This window comes from Callorhinus ursinus, unplaced genomic scaffold (assembly GCF_003265705.2).
Source record: "Callorhinus ursinus isolate GAN/ISIS: 27379988/994484 unplaced genomic scaffold, GSC_fseal_2.0 scaffold35, whole genome shotgun sequence".
Taxonomy (NCBI): Eukaryota; Metazoa; Chordata; class Mammalia; order Carnivora; family Otariidae; genus Callorhinus; species Callorhinus ursinus.
In genome coordinates this window covers 16243272-16266744 of record NW_027397097.1, presented here as the reverse complement: position 1 = coordinate 16266744, position 23473 = coordinate 16243272, and the positions used below count along the sequence as shown (strand labels likewise).

At 39.5% G+C, this 23473-nt stretch overlaps 1 protein-coding gene and 1 pseudogene across 1 annotated transcript in view; one reads left to right on the top strand and one right to left on the bottom strand.

The window, feature by feature from the left end:
• The window catches only part of TMEM135 (transmembrane protein 135), a 300182-nt gene extending 279103 nt beyond the window's left edge, over positions 1-21079 (bottom strand). The window contains exon 1 of the mRNA XM_025848397.2: positions 20729-21079. Coding sequence (XP_025704182.1) covers positions 20729-20869 — 141 coding nt within the window. The 5' untranslated portion in view covers positions 20870-21079. The remainder of the gene's footprint in view (positions 1-20728) is intronic.
• A 981-nt stretch (positions 21080-22060) lies between these two features.
• Positions 22061-22719, top strand: LOC112806112 (cofilin-2-like; annotated as a pseudogene).
• Positions 22720-23473: the final 754 nt, after the last annotated feature.

Below are 23473 nucleotides of genomic sequence, written 5' to 3'. Positions count from 1 at the left end.
GGTCAAAGAGAAATTTTTTTATTTTAATCCCAGTACAGTTACCGTAGAGTGTTACATTAATTTCCTGTGTACAATAAAGTGACTCAATGATTCTATACATTACTCAGTGCTCATCATGATAAGTGTACCGAAGAGAAAATTTTGAAAGCAGTAAGAGAAAAGCAAATCATTGTATACAAAGGAACCCCAAAAGAATAAGTGAATTTCTTAGCAGTATTCTTATAGGCCAGAAGAGAGTGGGATGATATATTCAAATTGCTGAAAAGAAAAAAACTGCCAACCAAGAATACTTTACTTGCCAAAGCTGTCCTTCAGAACATGAGATAAAAACTTTCACACAAAAAAAAAAGCTAAGAGAGAACATCACCACTAGAACTGCATTACAGGAAATAGAGAAGACAGTTCCTCAAGCTGAAATGAAAAGACAAAAATTAGTATCATAAAAACCTATGAAAATATAAAACTCACTGGTGAAGATAATGCATAGTCAAATTCATACAAATATATAGTCAGGTATTTTAATATTGTCATGGTGCTGTGACAGTACCAATTCAAAAGTACTGACAGTACTAACTCTAAAATAAAGGTCAAAAGATAAAATATTTAAAATAACTATAGCTATAATAATGTATTAACAGATACATAATACAAAAAGATTGTGATTACAAAAACATAAAATGGGGATGGGAAGTAAAGGGTAGAGTTTTTGTATGTGATTGAAGCTATCAGCTTAAAATAGACTGTTTATAAATATGTTTTATATTAGCCACATGGTAACCACAAAGCAAAAGCCTATAGTTGATACAGGAAAAATAAAGAAATCAAAGCATGCCACCACAAAAAAAAAAAGTCATCAATTCTCAAAGAAAAGCAGCAAGAGAGGAACAAAGGAATTACAAAATAGTCAGAAAACAATGAACAAAACAGCAACAGTAAATACTTCCTATTAATAATTGTCTTAAATGTAAACCCACTAAACAATCCTATCAAAAACAAAGAGTGGCTAAATGGATTTAAAAAAATAATAAAATTAAAAAACAAACAAGACCAACAAAATGCTGCCTACAAAAGACTCATTTAGCTTTAAGGATACACCTAAGATGAAAATAAAGCAATGGAAAAAAGATATTCCATGCAAATGGTAACCAAAAGAGTAAAGGGATGACTATACCTATACAAGACAGGACAGAATTTAATTAAATCAAAAACTGTAACTAGACACAGAGATGGTCAATGATAAAGAGATCAATTCATCAAGAAGACATAACAACTGTAAATATATATGCATCCAACATTAGAATACCTAAATATATAAAGTAAATATTAACAGACCTGAAGGGAAAAATAGAAAGCAACACAGTAATAGCAGGGGACTTTAATATCCCACTCTCAACAATAGATAGGTCATCCAGACAGAGAAACAATAAGGAAACAGCAGATTTGAACAATATAGACCAAATGTACCTAACAGACTATATACAGAACATTCCAACCAAGAACAGAATATTCTTTTCCAGCCACGTGGAACATTCTAAAGGATAGATCATATGTTAGGCCACAAAACAAGTCATAAAACTTTTAAGAAGATTGAAATCATATCAAGTATCTTTTCTGACCACAATGGTATGGGACAGAATTAGAAAAAAACAGAAAATTCATAAATATGTATAAATTAAATAACACACTCATGAAAAACCAGTGGGTTGAAGAAAATAAAAAGGGAAATCAAAAAATACCTTATGACAAATGATAAGGGAAACACAATATATCTAAACTTTTGGGATGTAGCAAAAGCAATTCTAAGAGGGAAGGTTATAGCCATAAGTGCCTATATAGAGAAAAAAGAAAGATCTTAAATAAAAAACCTAACTTTACACCCCAAAGAAACCAAAAAGAAAAAACTAAACAAAAAGTTAGCAGAAGGAAGAAAATAATCAGGATCATAGCAGAAATAAATGAAATACAGACTAGAAAAGCAATATACAAAAATCAATGAAACTAAAAGGTTTTTCTTGTAAAAGATAAAATTGACAAGCCTTGAGCTACACTTAGAAAAAAAGAGAAAACTCAAATATATAAAATTATAAATGAAAGAGAGAACATTACAACTGATGGCACAAAAATACAAAGGATCAAAAGAGACTTTTTGACTCAGGAGGAAACATCCCCTCCTCTTGGGTCTCAAGCCTGATGAGGGCTTTCAAACTGGAACTTACCCCATAGGCTCTCCTGTGTCTCCAGCTTACAAATTGTAGATCCAGGGACTTCTCAGCCTCCGGTAATTGTGTGAGCCAATTCCTTTTAGTAAGTCTGTGTGTGTGTATACACAGACACATAACATACTGTTTCGGTTATGTGTTTCTGGAAAACCCTGACAAATACATTACATTTAAATCGCTTCCAAAATCTTTACTTTTTAGATTAAAACTATAAGCTACAAAAATCGAATCAAAATATCAAAAACAAAAAGACAAGAAACCAAGTATCACAGACCAACATTTACATTATCTTTTTACAGTTTTCAAAGTTTTTACATATGAGCTATCTTATAGGATTCCCACTGCAAGTCAAGAAGTAATTAAGGCAGGATTATCATCTATTTATAGATGAGGAACCTGAGGGTCACACTATAAATCAGCCAACAAAACAAAAACTCAAATCTTGTACTTTACACCCAATACATAGACATGCTGCCTCATCAGGTACAGATAGCCAGCTTATTAAAAAAAGGGGGGGGCGGAGCAAGATGTCGGAGGAGTAGGAGACCTAGATTTCCTCTGGTCTCAGGAATTCAGCTGAAGAAGGATCAAACCATTCTGAACACCTACGAACTCAACAGGAGATCGAATAGGAGAGTAGCAACAACTATCTGAACAGAGAAGCGACCACTTACTGGAAGGTAGGACGTGCGGAGAAGTGAATCCGAGGCGATATTCGGTGGGATACACAGCGGGGGAGGGGCCTCCGCCGGCCGCTTCTGGCAAGTGATAGAGCCGCGGAGCACAAAATCGGAACTGTTAGAAGTAGGCTCTGCTGAGGGACGTCGCTGCAGTGGCTAAGCAGGGGGTGGAATCCTCCCAGGACAGTGTGGTCTCAGGACCCTTGGGGTCACAGAAAGACCGGGGGAGCCTGAGTGCGCCAGAGCTCCCAGGTATCGGAGCGGAGAAGCCGCCTGCAGAGACGGAGCTGAGGCGTGGGCTCTCAGCTTGGGGTTGCCATAAACTGTGATCCGCGGCCCAGTTGAGCCACTGCTCCTGCAGCAGGGACCCAACAAGCGGCAGAGCCGGGGAGACTCCCCTTCCTTCCCGGGGAGGAGCGGCGCGGGAGCGCACCGCAGGGATCTGCTGGGTTTGGAGACTCCACACGGGGTCAGGTGCCAGAGATAGCACGGCTCGATCACAGGCCGGGTGAGCACGGAGAGCGGCCGGAGACCGGGGACAAGGGAGTGACTGCTTTTCTCTGGGGGCGCACTGAGGAGAGGGGCCCCGAGTTCTCAGCTCCTCCGGGTGGAGATTGGGAGGCCACCATTTTTGCCCTGGTCCTCCAAGGCTGTACGGAAAGCTTGCAGGGAACAAAAGCTCCTGAGAGCGAACCCGAGCAGCTTGCTTAGCCCGGACCGACGAGGGCGGGGCAATTCAGCCTCCAGCAAAGACATTTGGAAACCACAGCAACAGGCCCCTCCCCCAGAAGATCAGCACAAACAGCCAGCAAGCCAAGACCAAGTTTACCAATCAAGGAGAACGGGAGAACTCCAGCGCTAGGGGAATACTGCACGTAGAATTCATGGCTTTTTTTTACCATGATTCCTTAGTTCATCAAAGTTAATTTTTGTTAACTGTTTTTTTTTTCTTTTTCCCTTTTTCAACCAACATCTTATCATATCTCTTAAAAAAAAAACATTTTTTATTTTTCATTTTTAGAGTCATATTTTATCCCTTCATAGTATTACCCTTATTTTTGGCATATATATATAAGTTGTTCTCTCTTTAAAATTTTGAGGTACAGTTTCTTCTAACAGATCAAAATATACCCTAAATCACTAGTGTATGGCTCTGTTCTAGTCTCCTGCCTGATCACATTCTCTCCCTTTTTTTTTTTTAAATCTTCTTTCTTTTTTCAAACAACTTCTTATCTTATCAAGTCCTTTTATAAAATCTTTTATAATTTTCATCTTTACAGTCATCTTCTATCCCTTCATTGTATCAACCCTTATTTTGTACATATATGTCTTTCTTCCTTTAAAATTTTAGGAGGCACTGTTTCCTAACAGACCAAAATACTCCCAAAATCTAGTGTGTGGCACTGATCTATGCACTAGCCTGATCATATTTGATCACATTCTGCTTTTTTTGTATTGTTCTGTTTTTGTTTTTTATCTTTTTTTCTTTTTTTTTTTCTATTCTTTTTTCTTTCTTTCCCTTTCTTTTTCCCTGGTTTCAGGTCTTTTCTGATTTGTATAGAGTATATTTGCTGAGGACGTTGTAAACCTGTTAGCATTTTGTTCTCTCATTCATCTATTCTCCTCTGGACAAAATGACAAGACGAAAAAAATCACCTCAGCAAAAAGAACAAGAGGTAGTACCGTCAGCCAGGGACCTACTCAATAGGGACATTACTACGATGTCGGACCTAGAGTTCAGAATCATGACTTTAAAGATACCAGCTGGGCTTGAAAAAAGCGTGGAAGTTATTAGAGAAACCCTTTCTGGAGAAATAAAAGAACTAAAATCTAACCAAGTCGAAATCAAAAAGGCTATTGATGAGGTGCAATCAAAAATGGGGGCACTAACTGCTAGGATAAATGAGGCAGAAGAGAGAATCAGTGATATAGAAGACCAAATGATGGAAAATAAAGAGGCTGAGAAAAAGAGGGAGAAACAACTACAGGATCACGAGGGCAGAATTCGAGAGATAAGTGATAGGATAAGACGAAACAACATTAGAATACTTGGGATCCCAGAAGAAGAAGAAAGAGAGAGAGGGGCAGAAGGTATATTGGAGCAAATAATAGCAGAGAACTTCCCTAATGTGAGGAAGGAAACAGGCATCAAAATCCAGGAGGCACAGAGAACCCCTCTCAAAATCAATAATAATAGGTCAACACCCAGACATCTAATAGTAAAACTTACGAGTCTCAGAGACAAAGAGAAAATCCTGAAAGCAGCTCGGGAGAAGAGATACGTAACCTACAATGGTAAAAATATTAGATTGGCAACAAACCTATCCACAGAGACCTGGCAGGCCAGAAAGGACTGGCAAGATATCTACAGAGCACTAAACGAGAAAAATATACAGCCAAGAATACTATATCCAGCTAGGCTGTCATTGAAAATAGAAGGACAGACAAAAAGCTTCCAGAACAAACAAAAACTAAAGGAATTTGCAAACACGAAACCAGCCCTCCAAGAAATATTGAAAGGGGTCCTCTAAGCAAAGAGAGAGCCTAAAAGCAGCACAGATCAGAAAGGAACACAACAACATACAGTAACAGTCACCTTACAGGCAATACAATGGCACTAAATTCATACCTTTCAATAGTTACCCTGCGTGTAAATGGGCTAAATGCCCCAATCAAAAGACACAGGCTATCACACTGGATTATAAAACAAGACCCATCCATATGCTGTCTGCAAGAGACTCATTTTAGACCCAAAGACACCCCCAGATTGAAAGTGAGGGGGTGGAAAACCATTTACCATGCTAATGGACACCAAAAGAAAGCGGGGGTGGCAATCCTTATATCAGACAAACTAGATTTTAAAACAAAGACTGTAATAAGAGATGAGGAAGGACACTATATCCTACTTAAAGGGTCTATCCAACAAGAAGATCTAACAATTGTAAATATCTATGCCCCTAACATGGGAGCAGCCAATTATATAAGGCAATTAATAACAAAAGCAAAGAAACACATTGACAACAATACAATAATAGTGGGGGACTTTAACACCCCCCTGACTGAAATGGACAGATCATCTAAGCAAAAGATCAACAAGGAAATAAAGACTTTAAATGACACACTGGACCAAATGGACTTCACAGACATATTCAGAACGTTCCATCCCAAAGCAACGGAATACACATTCTTCTCTAGTGCCCATGGAACATTCTCCAGAATTGATCACATCCTAGGTCACAAATCAGGTCTCAATCGGTACCAAAAGATTGGGATCATTCCCTGCATATTTTCAGACCACAGTGCTTTGAAACTAGAACTCAATCACAAGAGGAAAGTCGGAAAGAACTCAAATACATGGAGGCTAAAGAGCATCCTACTAAAGAATGAATGGGTCAACCAGGAAATTAAAGAAGAATTAAAAAAATTCATGGAAACCAATGAAAATGAAAACACAACTGTTCAAAATCTTTGGGATACAGCAAAGGCGGTCCTGAGAGGAAAGTATATAGCAATACAAGCCTTTCTCAAGAAACAAGAAAGGTCTCAAATACACAACCTAACCCTACACCTAAAGGAGCTGGAGAAAGAACAGCAAATAAAGCCTAAACCCAGCAGGAGAAGAGAAATCATAAATATCAGAGCAGAAATCAATGAACTAGAAACCAAAAGAACAGTAGAACAGATCAACGAAACTAGGAGCTGGTTCTTTGAAAGAATTAACAAGATTGATAAACCCCTGGCCAGACTGATCAAAAAGAAAAGAGAAATGACCCAAATCAACAAAATCATGAATGAAAGAGGAGAGATCACAACCAACACCCAAGAAATACAAACAAATATAAGAACATATTATGAGCAACTCTATGCCAGCAAATTAGATAACCTGGAAGAAATGGGTGCATTCCTAGAGATGTATCAACTACCAAAACTGAACCAGGAAGAAATAGAAAACCTGAACAGACCTATAACCACTAAGGAAATTGAAGCAGTCATCAAAAATCTCCCAAGAAACAAAAGCCCAGGGCCAGATGGCTTCCCAGGGGAATTCTATCAGACATTTAAAGAAGAATTAATACCTATTCTCCTGAAACTGTTCCAAAAAATAGAAATGGAAGGAAAACTTCCAAATTCATTATATGAGGCCACCATTACCTTGATCCCAAAACCAGACAAAGACCCCATCAAAAAGGAGAATTACAGACCAATATCCTTGATGAACATGGATGCAAAAATTCTCACCAAAATACTAGCCAATAGTTTCCAACAGTACATTAAAAGGATTATTCACCACGACGAAGTGGGATTTATCCCTGGGCTGCAAGGCTGGTTCAACATCCGCAAATCAATCAACGTGATACAATACATTAACAAAAGAAAGAGCAAGAATCATATGATCCTCTCAATAGATGCAGAAAAAGCATTTGACAAAGTACAGCATCCTTTCTTGATCAAAACTCTTCAGAGTATAGGGATAGAGGCTACATACCTCAATATCATAAAAGCCATCTATGAAAAACCTACAGCGAATATCATTCTCAATGGGGAAAAGCTGAGAGCTTTTCCCCTAAGGTCAGGAACGCGGCAGGGATGTCCACTCTCACCACTGCTATTCAACATAGTATTAGAAGTCCTGGCCACAGCAATCAGACAACAAAAAGAAATCAAAGGCATCCAAATCGGCAAAGAGGAAGTCAAACTCTCACTCTTTGCAGATGATATGATACTTTATGTGGAAAACCCAAAAGACTCCACCCCAAAACTGCTAGAACTCATACAGGAATTCAGTCAAGTAGCAGGCTATAAAATCAATGCACAGAAATCAGTGGCATTCCTATACACCAACAAGACAGAAGAGAGACAAATCTAGGAGTCGATCCCATTCACAATTGCACCCAAAACCATAAGATACCTAGGAATAAATTTAACCAAAGAGGCAAAGGATCTGTACTCAGAAAACTATAAAATACTCAGGAAAGAAATTGAAGAAGACACAAAGAAATGGAAAAACGTTCCATGCTCATGGATTGGGAGAAGCAACATTGTGAAGATGTCAATGCTACCTAGAGCAATCTACATATTCAATGCAATCCCCATCAAAATACCATTCACTTTTTTCAAAGAAATGGAACAAATAATCCTAAAATTTGTATGGAACCAGAAGAGACCCCGAATAGCCAGAGGAATCTTGAAAAAGAAAAGCAAAGCTGGCGGCATCACAATTCCGGACTTCCAGCTCTATTACAAAGCTGTCATCATCAAGATAGTATGGTACTGGCACAAAAACAGACACATAGATCAATGGAACAGAATAGAGAGCCCAGAAATGGACCCTCAACTCTATGGTCAACTCATCTTTGACAAAGCAGGAAAGAATGTCCAATGGAAAAAAGACAGTCTCTTCAACAAATGGTGTTGGGAAAATTGGACAGCCACATGCAGAAGAATGAAACTGGACCATTTCCTTACACCACACACAAAAATAGACTCAAAATGGTTGAAAGACCTAAACGTGAGACAGGAGTCCATCCAAATCCTAAAGGAGAACACAGGTAGCAACCTCTTCGACCTCAGCCGCAGCAACTTCTTCCTAGAAACATCACCAAAGGCACGGGAAGCCAGGGCAAAAATGAACTATTGGGATTTCATCAAGATAAAAAGCTTTTGCACAGCAAAAGAAATAGTCCACAAAACCAAAAGACAACCCACAGAATGGGAGAAAATATTTGCAAATGACATATCAGATAAAGGGCTAGTATCCAAAATCTATAAAGAACTTATCAAACTCAACACCCAAAGAACAAATAATCCAATCAAGAAATGGGCAGAAGACATGAACAGATATTTTTCCAAAGAAGACATCCAAATGGCCAACAGGCACATGAGAAAGTGCTCAACATCGCTCGGCATCAGGGAAATCCAAATCAAAACCTCAATGAGATACCACCTCACACCCGTCAGAATGGCTAAAATTAACAAGTCAGGGAACGACAGATGTTGGCGCGGATGTGGAGAAAGGGGAACCCTCCTACACTGTTGGTGGGAATGCAAGCTGGTGCAACCCCTCTGGAAAACAGTATGGAGGTTCCTCAAACAGTTGAAATTAGAGCTACCATTCGATCCAGCAATTGCACTACTGGGTATTTGCCCCAAAGATACAAATGTAGGGACCCGAAGGGGGTACGTGCACCCCAATGTTTATAGCAGCAATGTCCACAATAGCCAAACTGTGGAAAGAACCAAGATGTCCATCGACAGATGAATGGATAAAGAAGCTGTAGTATATATACACAGTGGAATATTATGCAGCCATCAAAGGGAATGAGATCTTGCCATTTGCAACGATGTGGATGGAACTGGAGGGTGTTATGCTGAGTGAAATAAGTCAATCAGAGAAAGACATGTATCATATGACCTCACTGATATGAGGAATTCTTAATCTCAGGAACAAACTGAGGGTTGCTGGAGTGGTCGGGGGTGGGAGGGATGGTGTGGCTGGGTGATAGACCTTGGGGAGGGTATGTGCTACGGTGAGCGCTGTGAATTGTGTAAGACTGTTGAATCACAGATCTGTACTTCTGAAACAAATAACGCAACATATTTTAAGAAAAAAGAAAAAGAAGAAGATAGCAGGAGAGGAAGAAAGAAGGGGAGTAAGTCAGAGGGCAGAGGAACCAGGAGAGATGATGGACTCTGAAAAACAAACTGAGGTTTCTAGAGGGGAGGAAGGTAGGGGAATGGGTTAGCCTGGTGATGGGTACTAAAGAGGGCACATTCTGCATGGAGCACTGGGTGTTATGAACAAACAATGAATCATGGAACACTACACCAAAACAAATGTAATATATGGTGATTAACATAACAATAAAAAATTTAAAAAAAGAAAAAAAAAACTAGGACAACTTTGTTAACAACATATGCTGCACAATACAAGCAAATCTTCAAAAGTTTTCCTTAGCTACTTATTATAAAGCCTCCCTATAATTACCATCAAGCTTTAGTGATGACCATTAAGCCTTATAATATATCTTTACTCCCAATAAAAGGGCTATAATCAAATATATATGGAAGTTGACATTGGCGTTAAAGATAAACCTGAATATATACTTTAGATATAATATTGAGAAAAATATGATCACAAACAAGACTCAGATTAAACCCTACATACATTACACCTATGTTCCGAATCAAGTAACAGAGTCTTGAGAACACCCACTTGTTACTTCTACTTACTGATAAAACTTACCATGCAATCCTATAATCTTAAACCAAAACATTTTTCATACCCTGTCATCTCCTGCATATTTAACTACAAATATCACGGACTCTAATAGGAAATACCTTAATTAATGCAGAAAACTTCTAACCGTATACTTCTCATTGAAGAACTTTATTCAGATGAAAAATAGAAAGAATGTACATATATTCCAGTCTCTCCAATAAGAATATTGGGTATACAGGATTGAATCCTTAAAACAGAATTAAAAATCTCAAGCCAGAGAAATAGGGACAATTTGAGCCAGAGAAGAAATCACAGATACCGGGATTATGCAGGCTAAATACCAAAGTGCCTTACCATTTGTTCATATATTAAATCCCATTCACAGAAGACAAAGCCATTCTCCAAAAGTTTAAACTGCACTTGTACTCACATATTTGCTAAAACTCACTCATGCTGATGCCTTAATAATTAGCCCTACAACTACTTGATGGATATAACATCCCTTACTATTTTTTGGGGGGGATAACCCTGATCATCTACCTGAACCAGAAAAAAAAAACTTAACCACAAATTTAACCATGAGAAATAAAGAAGAGCACAGAAAAAGAAAGCTTTGAAAAGATGCTTAACTTCCTAAATCTCACAATTTTGTCTTAAACATCCTTGATTTACCTTTAGATGACTGAAGACAAATAGCTTTTCTAACATTGGCAATGACATTTGTAATCTTTTGTAACTGAAAACTTCTGACTACCTTATTTATAAAATACAGATTTTATTATAAAAGAGGTTCAATCTCAGTAAATCTAGTAATCAAAGTATTTGTATGGTCTGAGATACCTTATAATTGCCTTTGGCTTCACGTTTAAATAAGGGCCAGTCAAAAGGAAAGAAATCAAATTGTTAGCCAGGATACTGGATTTAAGAAAATCATTAAATATTCTCTGTAAAGTAATTGCTTATTTCTCTCCGTTTCATGGTAAAATTTGGGTTTTGTGCCATAAATGTTAAGCCTAATACATACATACTTAATATATATTCATATATTCACTGTATCTCTTCATTGGGAAAGTCTTCCAAACCCACCATATTAGATGGGGTCGTTCTCTTGTAACACTCTCTTAACACCCTGTACTTCTTAATAGCAGTTAGCAACTTCTTATCACAGTTGAAAGAATTTTTTGTATATTTCTTTTACATTTATCTTCCCCATTAACTGTAATGTCCAAGTACATCTTGTTCTCCCACCACTGTATTTTTGACACATTGTAGGGAATCTGTAATATTTGAAATGAAAGTAGGAAAGCAAGAATGAGAGAAAATGAAGACTCGGTAAATACAGTTACACTAATACTGGATGGGCTCCAAATGGAACTATGAGCACACCCTGAAATTCAGTCTGATCCTGATTACAACTCAGCGTCCCCTGTGCTTGAGAGTTTCTGAGACACAGATCTGAAAACAAAGGTCCCACCTCTACTTTCTGCAAGGTTTAGAAATCATGACGGGAACAAATCCGCTTGTTACTGCCAATTGATACAAAGGTATTCTTTAAGGCAACTTTCAAACTGGACAAATCACAATCCAAACTGCCAAGATCTAGTTAGGATCAAGAAACCAATGCAACCTGACACGTGTAGTAAGTCAAAAGACTATACAAAATAAATGGTAATAAGTTGAAAACACTGTAAATTCAGCATTCTTGTAAAAGAAACCTGCTCAAATCTAATGATATTTGATCTAGCATTCTTCCTTCTTTTCACACTTTTCTTCCACACATAAATTCATTTTACTGAATATTTTCCAGTGCAGCTAAAAGCAGAATTACTTAAAATCTGCTTTCATTCACTTCAATTATTAATTCTCCTCAGGTATAATTATGAGGAAAGAGAGCATCATATACAGTTTGCAGTATCAACGGACAATACTAATTTGATTCACCAATAAATCAGGCTCATTAAATGAATACTTTTTAACTATACTCCTTGTTTCCCAAGATGAAACAGACTTGTATTAAACACGAAGGAAAAAATACACACAAAAAAATCTCAAATGACAACACTCTTTGAGAGGAGATCAATTAGTAGAAAAGAAGCAAAAATGAGTGAAAAACCAAGAGACAATTTTAAAGTTTGATCTCATGTCAAGAGTCAAACAAATCTTTAATATGATGCTCTGCTATGATAAAATATCTTAAGACCCCTAATCATCAAAGCATCAACTAACATTATACATTACTACGTGGCTAGTACAGTCCTCAGGGATATAAACATACTTCCCATCACCATACCATGCGAGTAATGCAAGAAATTGTACCAACCTGTTCTGAAAAGACTCTCCAAAAACTTATTTAGCTCTTTGTTAAGTAGTCACTTCAATTAATTCCCCTTCCCTAATTATCACCTAGCACAGTACCTGTTAGTCAATTAATATTTGATGAGCATATTATAAATCTGTTATCAAAGTCCTACCACATTTTTAAATCCCTTTTTTAGGGATATGTTTGTGCTTCAGCCTTTCAATCCAGGTTGTCTTGTCATAATCAATAAAAGCAATTACTTATATGTATATTGCTTTTACACAAATAGGCAAGATACTTTTCTCTCAAAGTCAAAACTCATAAAAAGAGGAAGTCTCCTTGTATTAGTTCACTCCTTAGAAATGTTCATTTTTTGACAATCTGTTGCCAAATTTTAAGATATTCCTCAGAAATCAAGAGCTCTCTATTCTAAATAGAAAAACTTAGATTCAAAAATATAAATCATGTAATTGTATCTGGGTGGAGGTGAATAAACAAAAAAGGAAAATGGTATGATATGTAATCAAACAAGCAACAGCCAGATCACATAAGATTCTGTAGGCCATGGTAAAGCTTGCACATTAATTGAGATGGAAAACCACTGGAGAGTTCTGTGCAGAAGAATGACAAGTACTGATTTTATTTTTTAAAAATATGAGCTAAGGGGGCGCCTGGGTGGCTCAGCTGGCTAAGCATCTGCCTTCGGCACAGGTCATGATCCCGGGATCATGGGATCAAGTTCCGCATTGGGCTCCCTGCTCAGAGGGGAGCCTGCTTCCCCCTCTCCCTCTGCCCCTTCCCCCAGCTCATGCTCTCTCTCTCAAATAAATAAAATCTTAAAAAAAAAATATGAGATAGATATTTTACCCCCATTTTTTGATGAGAATACTGGGATTCAAATATGTTAAGAACCTTGCTCAAGGTCACAAAGCTAATAAGTGGCAGCACTGAGATTCAATTCCATGCTCTTCGCACCTCTCAATACCTCCCAAAACTCCCTGCTCAAGATTTCTCTGCAACACTCTTTTCAACCTCTTCATACCTGACTGCTTATTTCATTTTTTCCCCTCTACTCCAAAAACAAGCATTCCTCACTGTCTTCTCTCTAAACTCTCTCCCTTGTTGACCTACCATAACTTCAACTCTCATCTCTATTCTTATGACATTTTAATCTAAATCTCTAGCCCCATCTTCTCTCTAGATTAGCAACTCAACATTTCTCAATGCTTCCTGGTCATTCTCCAGTCATATACTGCACCAGTAGCTAAAACCCAATATGGCCCCAAAGCAATCCAGCATAACTCAATGAAAATACTTTCTCCAAAGCACTACCTCCTACACATCCCAATAAACAAGGCTTAAAAGTGTATAGTGTCATCTGATTCTTTCCCCTACTATACAGGGGCTCCCTCCCTTCTCCAGGTGGGTTTCTCTCTCTACCAAAATATATTATTTTATTGAAGAGGATAAACTTTCCTAGAGAGAGGACCACTCCTTTTGATGTAAAGAGAATTTTCTAACGAAGATGCAAAAGTAAATAATGCTGACCTTGAAATATGCGCATTAAGGGTTTGAAGGCTGTTTAAGTTTTTTTACATCAACCAAATATCCGTTTTAATAAGAATCTACTGACTCACAACCATGGATAGTAATGGATCATAATTACTTAGGTCCTAATATTCCAATATTTATTAATTTTTATCTCTGACCTATGATAACTGAGGAGGCAAACAATAGTAAAGCAGATATGGCCAGCTACACTGAGACAGTTGCTACAAGAAAGGGTGAGATAAGGAGTGTTTAGTAAGTCTTCAACTTTCAACTGAAAATGATGTGCTGGAAGTGCACTTTGCACTCCACAGAGATCAGTCAACAAGAAGTCACATATTAGAAACAAATTCAAATAAACTCAAAATGTCATGTTGAAAAATAGGAAAATTCTTAACATAACTTTATTTTTTTTAAAAGATTTTATTTATTTATTTGACAGAGAGAGAGTGAGAGAGGGAACACAACAGGGGGAGTGGAAGAGAGAGAAGCAGGCTTCCTGCCGAGCAGGGAGCCCGATGCGGGGCTCGATCCCAGGACCCTGGGATCATGACCTGAGACGAAGGCAGATGCTTAATGACTGAGCCACCCAGGCGTCCCTGTAAAGTGCTTATTTTTAAAAAAGACCAAATGACTGTTACATCTCCAAAGGTTTAATAACAAGTTATGTAAAAATCATCATTTATTTATTGAATAGACAGATAAAGGGAGTCCCTTACCTCTGCCCCCTAAACTAGGCTTCAGACAAAACTTAAAGAGGGATTAGTTAATACGTTTACAAATTCCATGATCTCCAATGGTCAAATAATCCAAACAGCTACTCTCAGCAGTTTGTATCCCGCCATGACTTTTTCTCTTTTTGTAAGTTAAAAACAAAAACGAATGGCCTATCATCAAGAACTTCAAAGTCTCATGGGACACCTGGGTGGCTCAGTCGGTTAAGTGTCTACCTTAGGCTCAGGTCATGATCCCGGGGTCCTGGAAGTGAGCCCTTGCATCGGGCTCCCTGCTTAGCGGGGAGTCTACTTCTCCCTTTGCCTGTTGCTCCCCCTGCTTGTGCGCTCTCTCTCTCTCTCCCGCTGACAAATAAAATCTTAAAAAAAAAAAAGAACTTTGAAAAGTCTCATTGCTAGTCTCCTTTGCTCTAGAAAACCTACTCAACCACCGCCCTTACAAACTGCCTCTACACTATGTGCCAGCAGCACTTTACATACTATGCCTCATTTAATCTTCACAAAGATCTCCCAAGGAAAAATTTACCATTTCTCCAATACTGCAGACACAGAAATAGAGGCTTAGAGTGGTTGGGTAATTTGTCTGAGGTTACCCAGCTAATAAGGAATGAGCTGCAATTCTAACATGGGCAATTTGATCCCAGAGTCCAGGATCCTGCCTGTAAGCCAAACTAAATACAAAAATCTGAACAGCCTCCTGCAAGTCAAGTCAAGCTTTGGAAGTTTTCTAGAATTACCATTTTTTCTATAAAATAAAACTGTGTGAGAACATTTAAGAAAAAGTCCACCTTAATGAACAGATTTCTTCCGCCAGTGGTTTCCAAGCCTTTTGCAACTACCTAGAGACTGTCCATAAATTGTTTTTTTTATTTCTAAGAATTCCAACTCTTGCTTAAATGTTTATTCAGTTTAGAGGTGATGAACTGAGAATCAGTTAAGATGGCTCAAAGGGAATCAATATTCTATAAATATTTTTGTACTCTGAAGAAGGGTATAAACATCTGAAGGTCAATGAAAAGGCAGGTTTTTAAATCATTTCTTCCCAAAAGTGCAAAAGGTTCTACTTTGCAGTCAGCTACCTGTAAATGCCAGTACCCTAATCTGGAGGTCCTCAAGGCACCAAGGAAAAGCATAACTAAGAAAGGTCTTAGAACCACCTGAGTAAGTTAAGTGAGCAAGTCTTCCTTCTTAAAGAAGAGACCTAAGAACTTGAACATCATAGAATCCATCCCCCTACATGGGAAAGTGTGTATTCTAAATTTGTATTCTAAATTACGGAGGGCACTAGCTTTCAGTAATTTTAGTGACAGCCTAGGGTTTAAACAGTTTAACAACTGTTTCCTGTGTGTGTGTATGTGTGTGTATGTGGAAAGGGGTACCACTTGTTGTGAGATGTATGGTAATAACTAATATTCAAGAAATGAAATATAACTTCCTGAAATACATTTCTGGTACATGCATAAATTCTTAGCATATATTACAGTACACACAGGATTCTTTAAAAAAAAATACATGAAGTGAATTGATGATGAGGACTGATGTTTTTTAAAAACTATAAAAACACAAAGATTCACTATTAAAAGGAATAGTACACATATATTCCATATAGTTTAAGCATTAGAAGGTGAATACTAAGAACTGTAGATAAGAGGAGGGAAAAGAAGGAAGAGGGCAGTAGATATGAAAGGAATAAAAGGAATCGGTTTAGAACAACACACACAGTAATATTAAAATGAAAAGCAGACAGATAACACCCAATTTATAGGCGCCATATACTCTTTTGATTAAAATTTCCCCAAAATCAGCTTCCCTTCAGAATTTCTCCTTTTCTATCAACGATGGCAACAGCATCGATCAGATTTAAAGTCCTGGAAGCAGAAACAAGTCCTCACACTACCCCAATATTCAGTCTCTAAGTCCTATTCATTCTTCCTATGAAATACCTATCTTATGAAATGCCTCTCTCGTAAGATGCCTCTAAAGCTGCCCTTCCATTCTCTCGCGCTGCCAAGTATCTCCTTACTCCTGAACTATTCATGAGTTCATTCATTCACATTTGCGCTCATTCAGATACTTACTAAGCACTTATTGAAGTACTGTGCTAATTCTGAATCCAAACCACCACCCTAACAGGACACAGAACATATGCACTGTTTTAATAACAGCAGCACTTTATTGGGGCCCTGCTACGTGATAGCTGCTCTTCCTACACACTATTATCCCACCTAAGTCCTCAAAACAGCCACAAGAGATGAGTATAATTATTTTCTGCAAAGCAAGGAGACTAAGGCTCAAAGAGGTGAGGTAATTTTCCTAAAATCACATTGCAAGTAAGTTGCAGAGAGGGATTCCATGGGAACTGGCTCTTTCTACCCCTTAGTGAATCTCCTGCATCAACTCCTAAATAGTCTTTCCAGTCCAGTCCACCCAGTGCTATCAGATTCATCATCTCAAAAGCCACCATTTTGTACTTGCAACCCCTTTGCTCAAAAAAATCTCTATGGCTCCTTTAGCCTGACCTCCAGTACGAGTTTGAGTAAAAAAAAAAAAACAAAAAAAAAACAACCTAGAACTGAATCCTGTCTCTCCCCTACTAGCTCTAAATCTGGGAAGTCAATCTCTCTAGCCTTCAGCTTTCTTACCTATGAAATACCTATGAAATGTGGATAATAAGATGGAGTTGTATAAGGATTAAACAAGATAAAATACGTAAAGGTCTAAGTTACTAAGTATTCAATAAATAGGAGTTGTTATAGCTCATAACTCCTGTACACAAAACTTCTATTTTAGCCAACCAATATACATACTGATTCACTTACAAAACCACTTAGATTTCTGCTCAATTCACATTATTCTCCCTCCTCTCCATTAAGAGTAAGTATTCTAGGGGCGCCTGGGTGGCTCAGTCGTTGGGCATCTCCCTTCAGCTCAGGTCATGATCCCAGGGTCCTGGGATTGAGCCCCATGTTCGGCTCCCTGCTCAGCGGGAAGCCTGCTTCTCCCTCTCCCACTCCCCCTGCTTGTATTCCCTCTCTCACTGTCTCTCTCTCTCTGTCAAATAGATAAATAAAATCTTAAAAAAAAAAATAAGTATTTTACAAATGTCTCCTACAAGAATCAATGTCTGTCCCTCTTTATCTTCATAGCCCAACTCAAATGCTACATCTGCCCAAAAGCCTTGTCTTAACCATCTTCAATGAACTTTATATCTAACTTAAATGTCACTGGGGTAAGAGGGAAGAAAAAATGCCTAATTCTTCAAGACCTACTTTGAGCCAGGAAAATATGTGATACATCTTTAATGCATTCTTTCACTTAATTCTCAGAGACAGACAAAGTAACAAGGACAAACAGCTAGTTAACTAATGGAGCTGAGATTCAAATTCAGATGTCCTTGATCCCTTTTAAAGCCCACTTCTTCCCATAACACCTTTTATCTTGGCACTGGAGGTTAAATATTTAATCAACAACTATCCAACACTGACAAAGAGTACAGTGTTCCAATCCGCTCTAAGTAGCCCCAGCTACACATACAAACAACTGAAACAAAACTGTCATGAAATAATGCTTATCCTTAGTGCCTGCAATGGACTCTCATTTTTTCTATTCTCTTCTATTTCACTTAAAATAAAACACTGGTGGGGGCGCCTGGATGGCTCAGTCATTTAAGTGTCTGACTTTTGATCTTGGCTCAGGTCTTGATCTCAGGGTCATGCGATCAGCCCAGGCACAGAGCCTGCTTTAGATTCTCTCCCTCTGCCCTCTGTGCTCTCTCAAGGACTCTCTCTCTTAAAAGAAAATTAATTAATTAATTAATTAATTAATTAATTAAATGTAATAATAAAACCTTCGTCAGTTCCCATTAATTTTATTTTTTTAAGGTTTATTTATTTTAGAGAAAGAGAGCATGGTGAGGGGGCAGAGAGAGAGAGAAACTCAAGCTCTGTGCTGAGTGCAGAGCCAAACATGGGGCTCGATCTCACAACCCTGAAATCACGACCTGAGTTAAAACCAAGAGTCCGATACTTAACCAACTGGGCCACCCAGGCGTGCCCCCCTCGGTTTTATTTCACAACCACTCTTGAGCAGCAACCCAAAGTCTAAAATACACAGCTATAAGGGGTACAAGGCCAAATAAGATGAAGAATTTATCCTCAAGAAGTATTTAGTTGGAGATACAACAGTGAATCGCAAACTTTTCCTGACCCCTGGCCCCACCCTACCTGTTGTAAAAGAAGAACCCGTTCCTATTGCTCCCTTGAACTTCTCTATCATGGAACATAACCATAAATTGTCTAGGCTGTAGATATGACAAAAATCGGGCACTCAACAAATAGTTTTAATGAATGAATGAGACACATTAAAAGTACAGTGGATTTTCAGAGGGAGACAGCATAAATTCTCTCCCTACCTACATCATAATCCCCTAACAGCAGGAACAATCTTTATGTATTTTTTTGACTACATCAAGAGCTCAATATTGTTTGTAGATGTTCTGTTTAAAAAATACTGAGCTATAGACTAGCTACAATTCATGTGGAAAATCAGATGAACATGGATCTTTGCCAAAGAAAATCAAGGGAGAAATGTCCAGTTCCAGTAATAATTTTATTATTAGCTTCTATTTTAGATCCTTCCTATTCAAAGTGTGACCCTTGATCCAACAGCATCAATACTGCCTGAGAGTTTGTTAGAAATGCAGAACCTCAGGCCCCACCCAGACCTACTGAATCAGAAACTCTCATTTTCACATGATCCCAGGGTGTGAGGGGGCGGAGGTCTTAAGTTTGAAAAGCATGGGTCTATAGGATAAAAATGAAACTGATTTCTGCAAGCTCAGAGAAAGTTACCAAGTTCTTCTTCGTTATCTCTGTAATAAACAATCAGACTTTTCAAGAAGTACCACAAATATGGCCACGACACACTTTCTGGGCATATTAGGCTACAAATCCAAATTACTACTCAGTGAGAAGTAAGAACTGACCATCCATTGAAAATTCAATGAAACCCTTAGGAAACAGACAAAATATATGATCTCTCCCTTCTTAGGGCACACACTCTACTGGGCAAGAAAATGAGAGGATGAACTTCGATGGTCAAAGTAGTATGAAGGACAAGGTTATTTAAAAAAAAAAAGATGCTGGTGAGAACATTTTAGAATGTTTTATTTAAGAATAAACTTCTTTTGGGGCACCTGGCTGGCTTAGTAGAGCATGGGACTCTCGAGCTCAGGGTCGTGAGTTCAAGCCCCACCTTGAGCATGGAGCCTACTTAAAAAAAAAAAAAAAAAAAAAAAAGAACACGTTTCTTTTAACAGTTCTCAGTGATACATACATACACGTATTTACAAATATTCTCTACTCAAAACTCCAAACTTAAATTGCTTAGGTGACCTAAAGTCAGGTCTTTTAATCACCTTCACTGACTCAGTCTGGAATCATCCTTTAAATCAGCACCCAAAATCTCAACCAGAAGTCTACTCTGTGAACCTGCAAGAATACTTGCAAAACCCTCAAGCCACAATACTATCATCCCAAACTAAGACAGATCTGAGCCCACAGGGATTTGCTGTCAAATATGCCCTTAAACAAAAAAGCAAAAAAATGGAGGAGTGTTATAGAGGGACTTAGATGAGGAAAGACTGCAGGGCATGTCTCCTCGCCTCGCTGACCTACAAACTCCTCTCCATCATAATGCAAGAGAGAGGAAAAGTACCGCAGTCCCCTTAATTCACAATTTTAAGTGTCCTAACTTAATCTTGAAGTTGGGAGCCCACCCCCTTCTCATCCGCAGGCATTCAGTTGACAGCTCAACCTCAAGTTCCCCTCCCCCTTCTCCCGCCCCGTGTAGCACGTGAGATATCCGCCCCTTTTGACCTCCACCATGCCCACCCGCCCAAAAAACCGTCCGGTCCCTTCACATGAGAACCCGACACAGAACGAGTCGCCCAGGCCGCTCGGAAGCAAGACTGCACTCCTTGGCCCATCCTCCACACTAAACTAGCCGAGGGAGGAGCTGATGGATCTCACCAAGTACAGGGGAGCGTAGATCTTTAGGGACTCCTCCAGGGCGCCCCTGGTGATCTGCACGAAGGAGACCCCGCAGGAAGGGTGCCAAGTGTGGCCGATCTCGTAGCAGTTATGAGGGATGGACTTGCTGAGAGCCGCCATGACGGGGAGCCGCGAGGAGGGGCAGCGAGGGGGTGCGCCGAAGCGCCGGCGGGAGCGGGGCCGGAGGGAGCAGAACGAGCGCCCAACCGCAGGCAGCGCGCGGGGCCCGCGGCTTCAGGTGCAGAATGGAGGGGAAAGGTCACGCGAGCAGGGTTACTCTGGGCCAAAGTCCTCGGATGTTGAGCCCTCGGCGTATCGCAGCTCGAGGGGGCGGGGCGCGCACCGAGGAGGCGGGGAGAGGTGGAGCGTGCGCGCGCCCGCCCCCCGGAGCCCGCGCGGCGCGTGGAGCGGAAGGGCTGAGTGGGGCTCGGGAACGCGCCTGTGTCCACACCGCCCACGTCAGCCCCCAGCTGGAGAGCGAGCCCTGCAGCGGGTACGCAATGGTAGGTGACTTGGGTCACATTGTACTCCAGTCTCTGTCATCGCAAAGCCCTGCCAAGTAGAACCGAGGGCAGTGGAAGGAGATGAGATGTCTTTGTTGGGAGCTGGTAGAGGAAGACGGTGGCCAGAAGAGAGCCTGGACAGCTGTCCTCCTCAGAACTGCCAGCTCCCCTTCCTTAGAGTGCTCGGTAATAAATGGCTAAGGGTGCCTGCTGGTAGCGACCGCACTGCTCCCGACTGCTGCGCTTTCGAAGTCCTGTGGTGTCTGAGAAGCTTGAAAAATCTATTAGCCAAGTTTATACACTTCCGGTGTGCTGAAAGAGCAGTACACCATCCTGTCCAAACCCTGGGCCCCTGAGCAGTTCTTTCTACGGTATCCAGGACAAGTGCTTATCAGCCAAATGGTGCACACAGTAGAGGGGGCAGTGGTCTTAGAACTCACACCTGATGGTCAGCGTGGCCATCAGTTGGCATAACAACGCACCTGTGTGACCTATGACTCATTTAACCTCTCTAAATGTCAGTTTCCTCACCTATAATCACCCAGTGTCTTTGGAATTCTAAATTCTATAGTTTCTTCAAGCAAGAGCTTACTACCTTTAGAGGAATCCCGTTCTAATCTAGCCTTCATTCATTCCACAAGGTTTTACTGAGCACATACTATTTTTCCAAGCACTGTTCTAAACTCTGTAGATTCAGATGTGAACAGGAGAGTCAAAGTTTTGGCCCACTCCTCCTCCTCCCACTCCCACCAAGCCTGAGCTGCTGCTGCAACCCCTGGCATTGTGGTTTCTGGCGTTACTGATAAATGATGATGTCAACAAAGTTGTTAATGGTATGAAAGTAAGGAAATCTACACAGGAAGAGAGCCAAAAAAAGAAAGCAGTTCTCTTCTGTTTAAGCAAGGGCAAAACAAATAATTGTAGAGAAAGCAAAGCAGATCTTGGTGGGTGACAGAAATGATACCGTAGAGGACCCCTACACATCTTTTGTGAAGTTGCTATCTCTGAATGATTGCCACTTTGCTTTGTATGATACCACATTCACAACAAGAGTCTAAGAAAGAAGACCTGGTATTGAAATTATGGGGTCCTGAAAGTGCACCTTTACAAAGGGCAATGATTTATGCTTGCTCTAAAGATACCATTAAAGGGCGCCTGGGTGGCTCAGTCAGTTAAGTGTCTGCCTTTGGCTCAGGTCATTCCTGGGATCGAGCCCTGCATCAGGCTCCCTGCTTTGCGGGGTGGCTGCTTCTCCCTCTCCCTCTGCCTGCTGCTCTCCCTGCTTGTGCGCGGGCTCTCTGTCAAATAAATAAATAAAAAATATCTAAAGATTCCATTGAAAAGAAATTTACAGGTATTAAACATAAGTGGGAAATAAATGGTATGGACGATATTAAGGACTATTCCTCACTTGGAAAGAAACTGAGAAGCAACAGAGTAGTCTCACTTGAAGGAAAACCCTTATAAAATGACAGTCAAATGCCATCTGGATGTCAGGGAACTTCCACTTCTTCATCTCAGTCAATAGGAATAGTGTTAGGTTTTGTTCTGTTTCGTCCCCTTCTCAATGGACCCTTCTAAACCAATGAATGACAGAAATATCATTCATTTAAGCAGCCTATCAGTGATTGCTATTAGGTTGTTTCAAACTGTTACTTTTATGCAGAACCCCAGGACTGCCTTCCCATCATATTTTAGCCAAAACAACTAGCTATATGCCTCCCTTGCAGCAAGCACTACAACGAATGGGATTGTCAATGTGAATAACTTAGAATACTGCAAAGGGTAAGCTAATTCAATGTACTGAAAGTATTATCCACTTGTCAGAGGGTAAACTTTATTCAGTATTATTTATAGTTGCACTTGATTGCAGTTCTATGAGGTTCCAGCATTCTTACACCTCACCTTCCTTGGCAAGTCTAATTTATGACATGGCAGGATGGATATAACACCATGCATTGAAGCACTTTTTTGTGATGAATTTAATGCCCCACTCCAAAGAGGATTGCCAATTAAGTTGTGTTAACTGGGTCATCAACTTATCCTGGTACCCAGTGTTCATTCTTCTTAAAAGAAACAGCTGTTATTGCTGCCTTTTTGTTTTCCATTAAGTGTACAGTACTGAATAAGGGTAACAGTTTTAGTTATCATGTGAGTCTTACAACACTAAACATATTTTGAATATCAGTCATGATGGCAATTTCTGTATAAAAGAACCTCA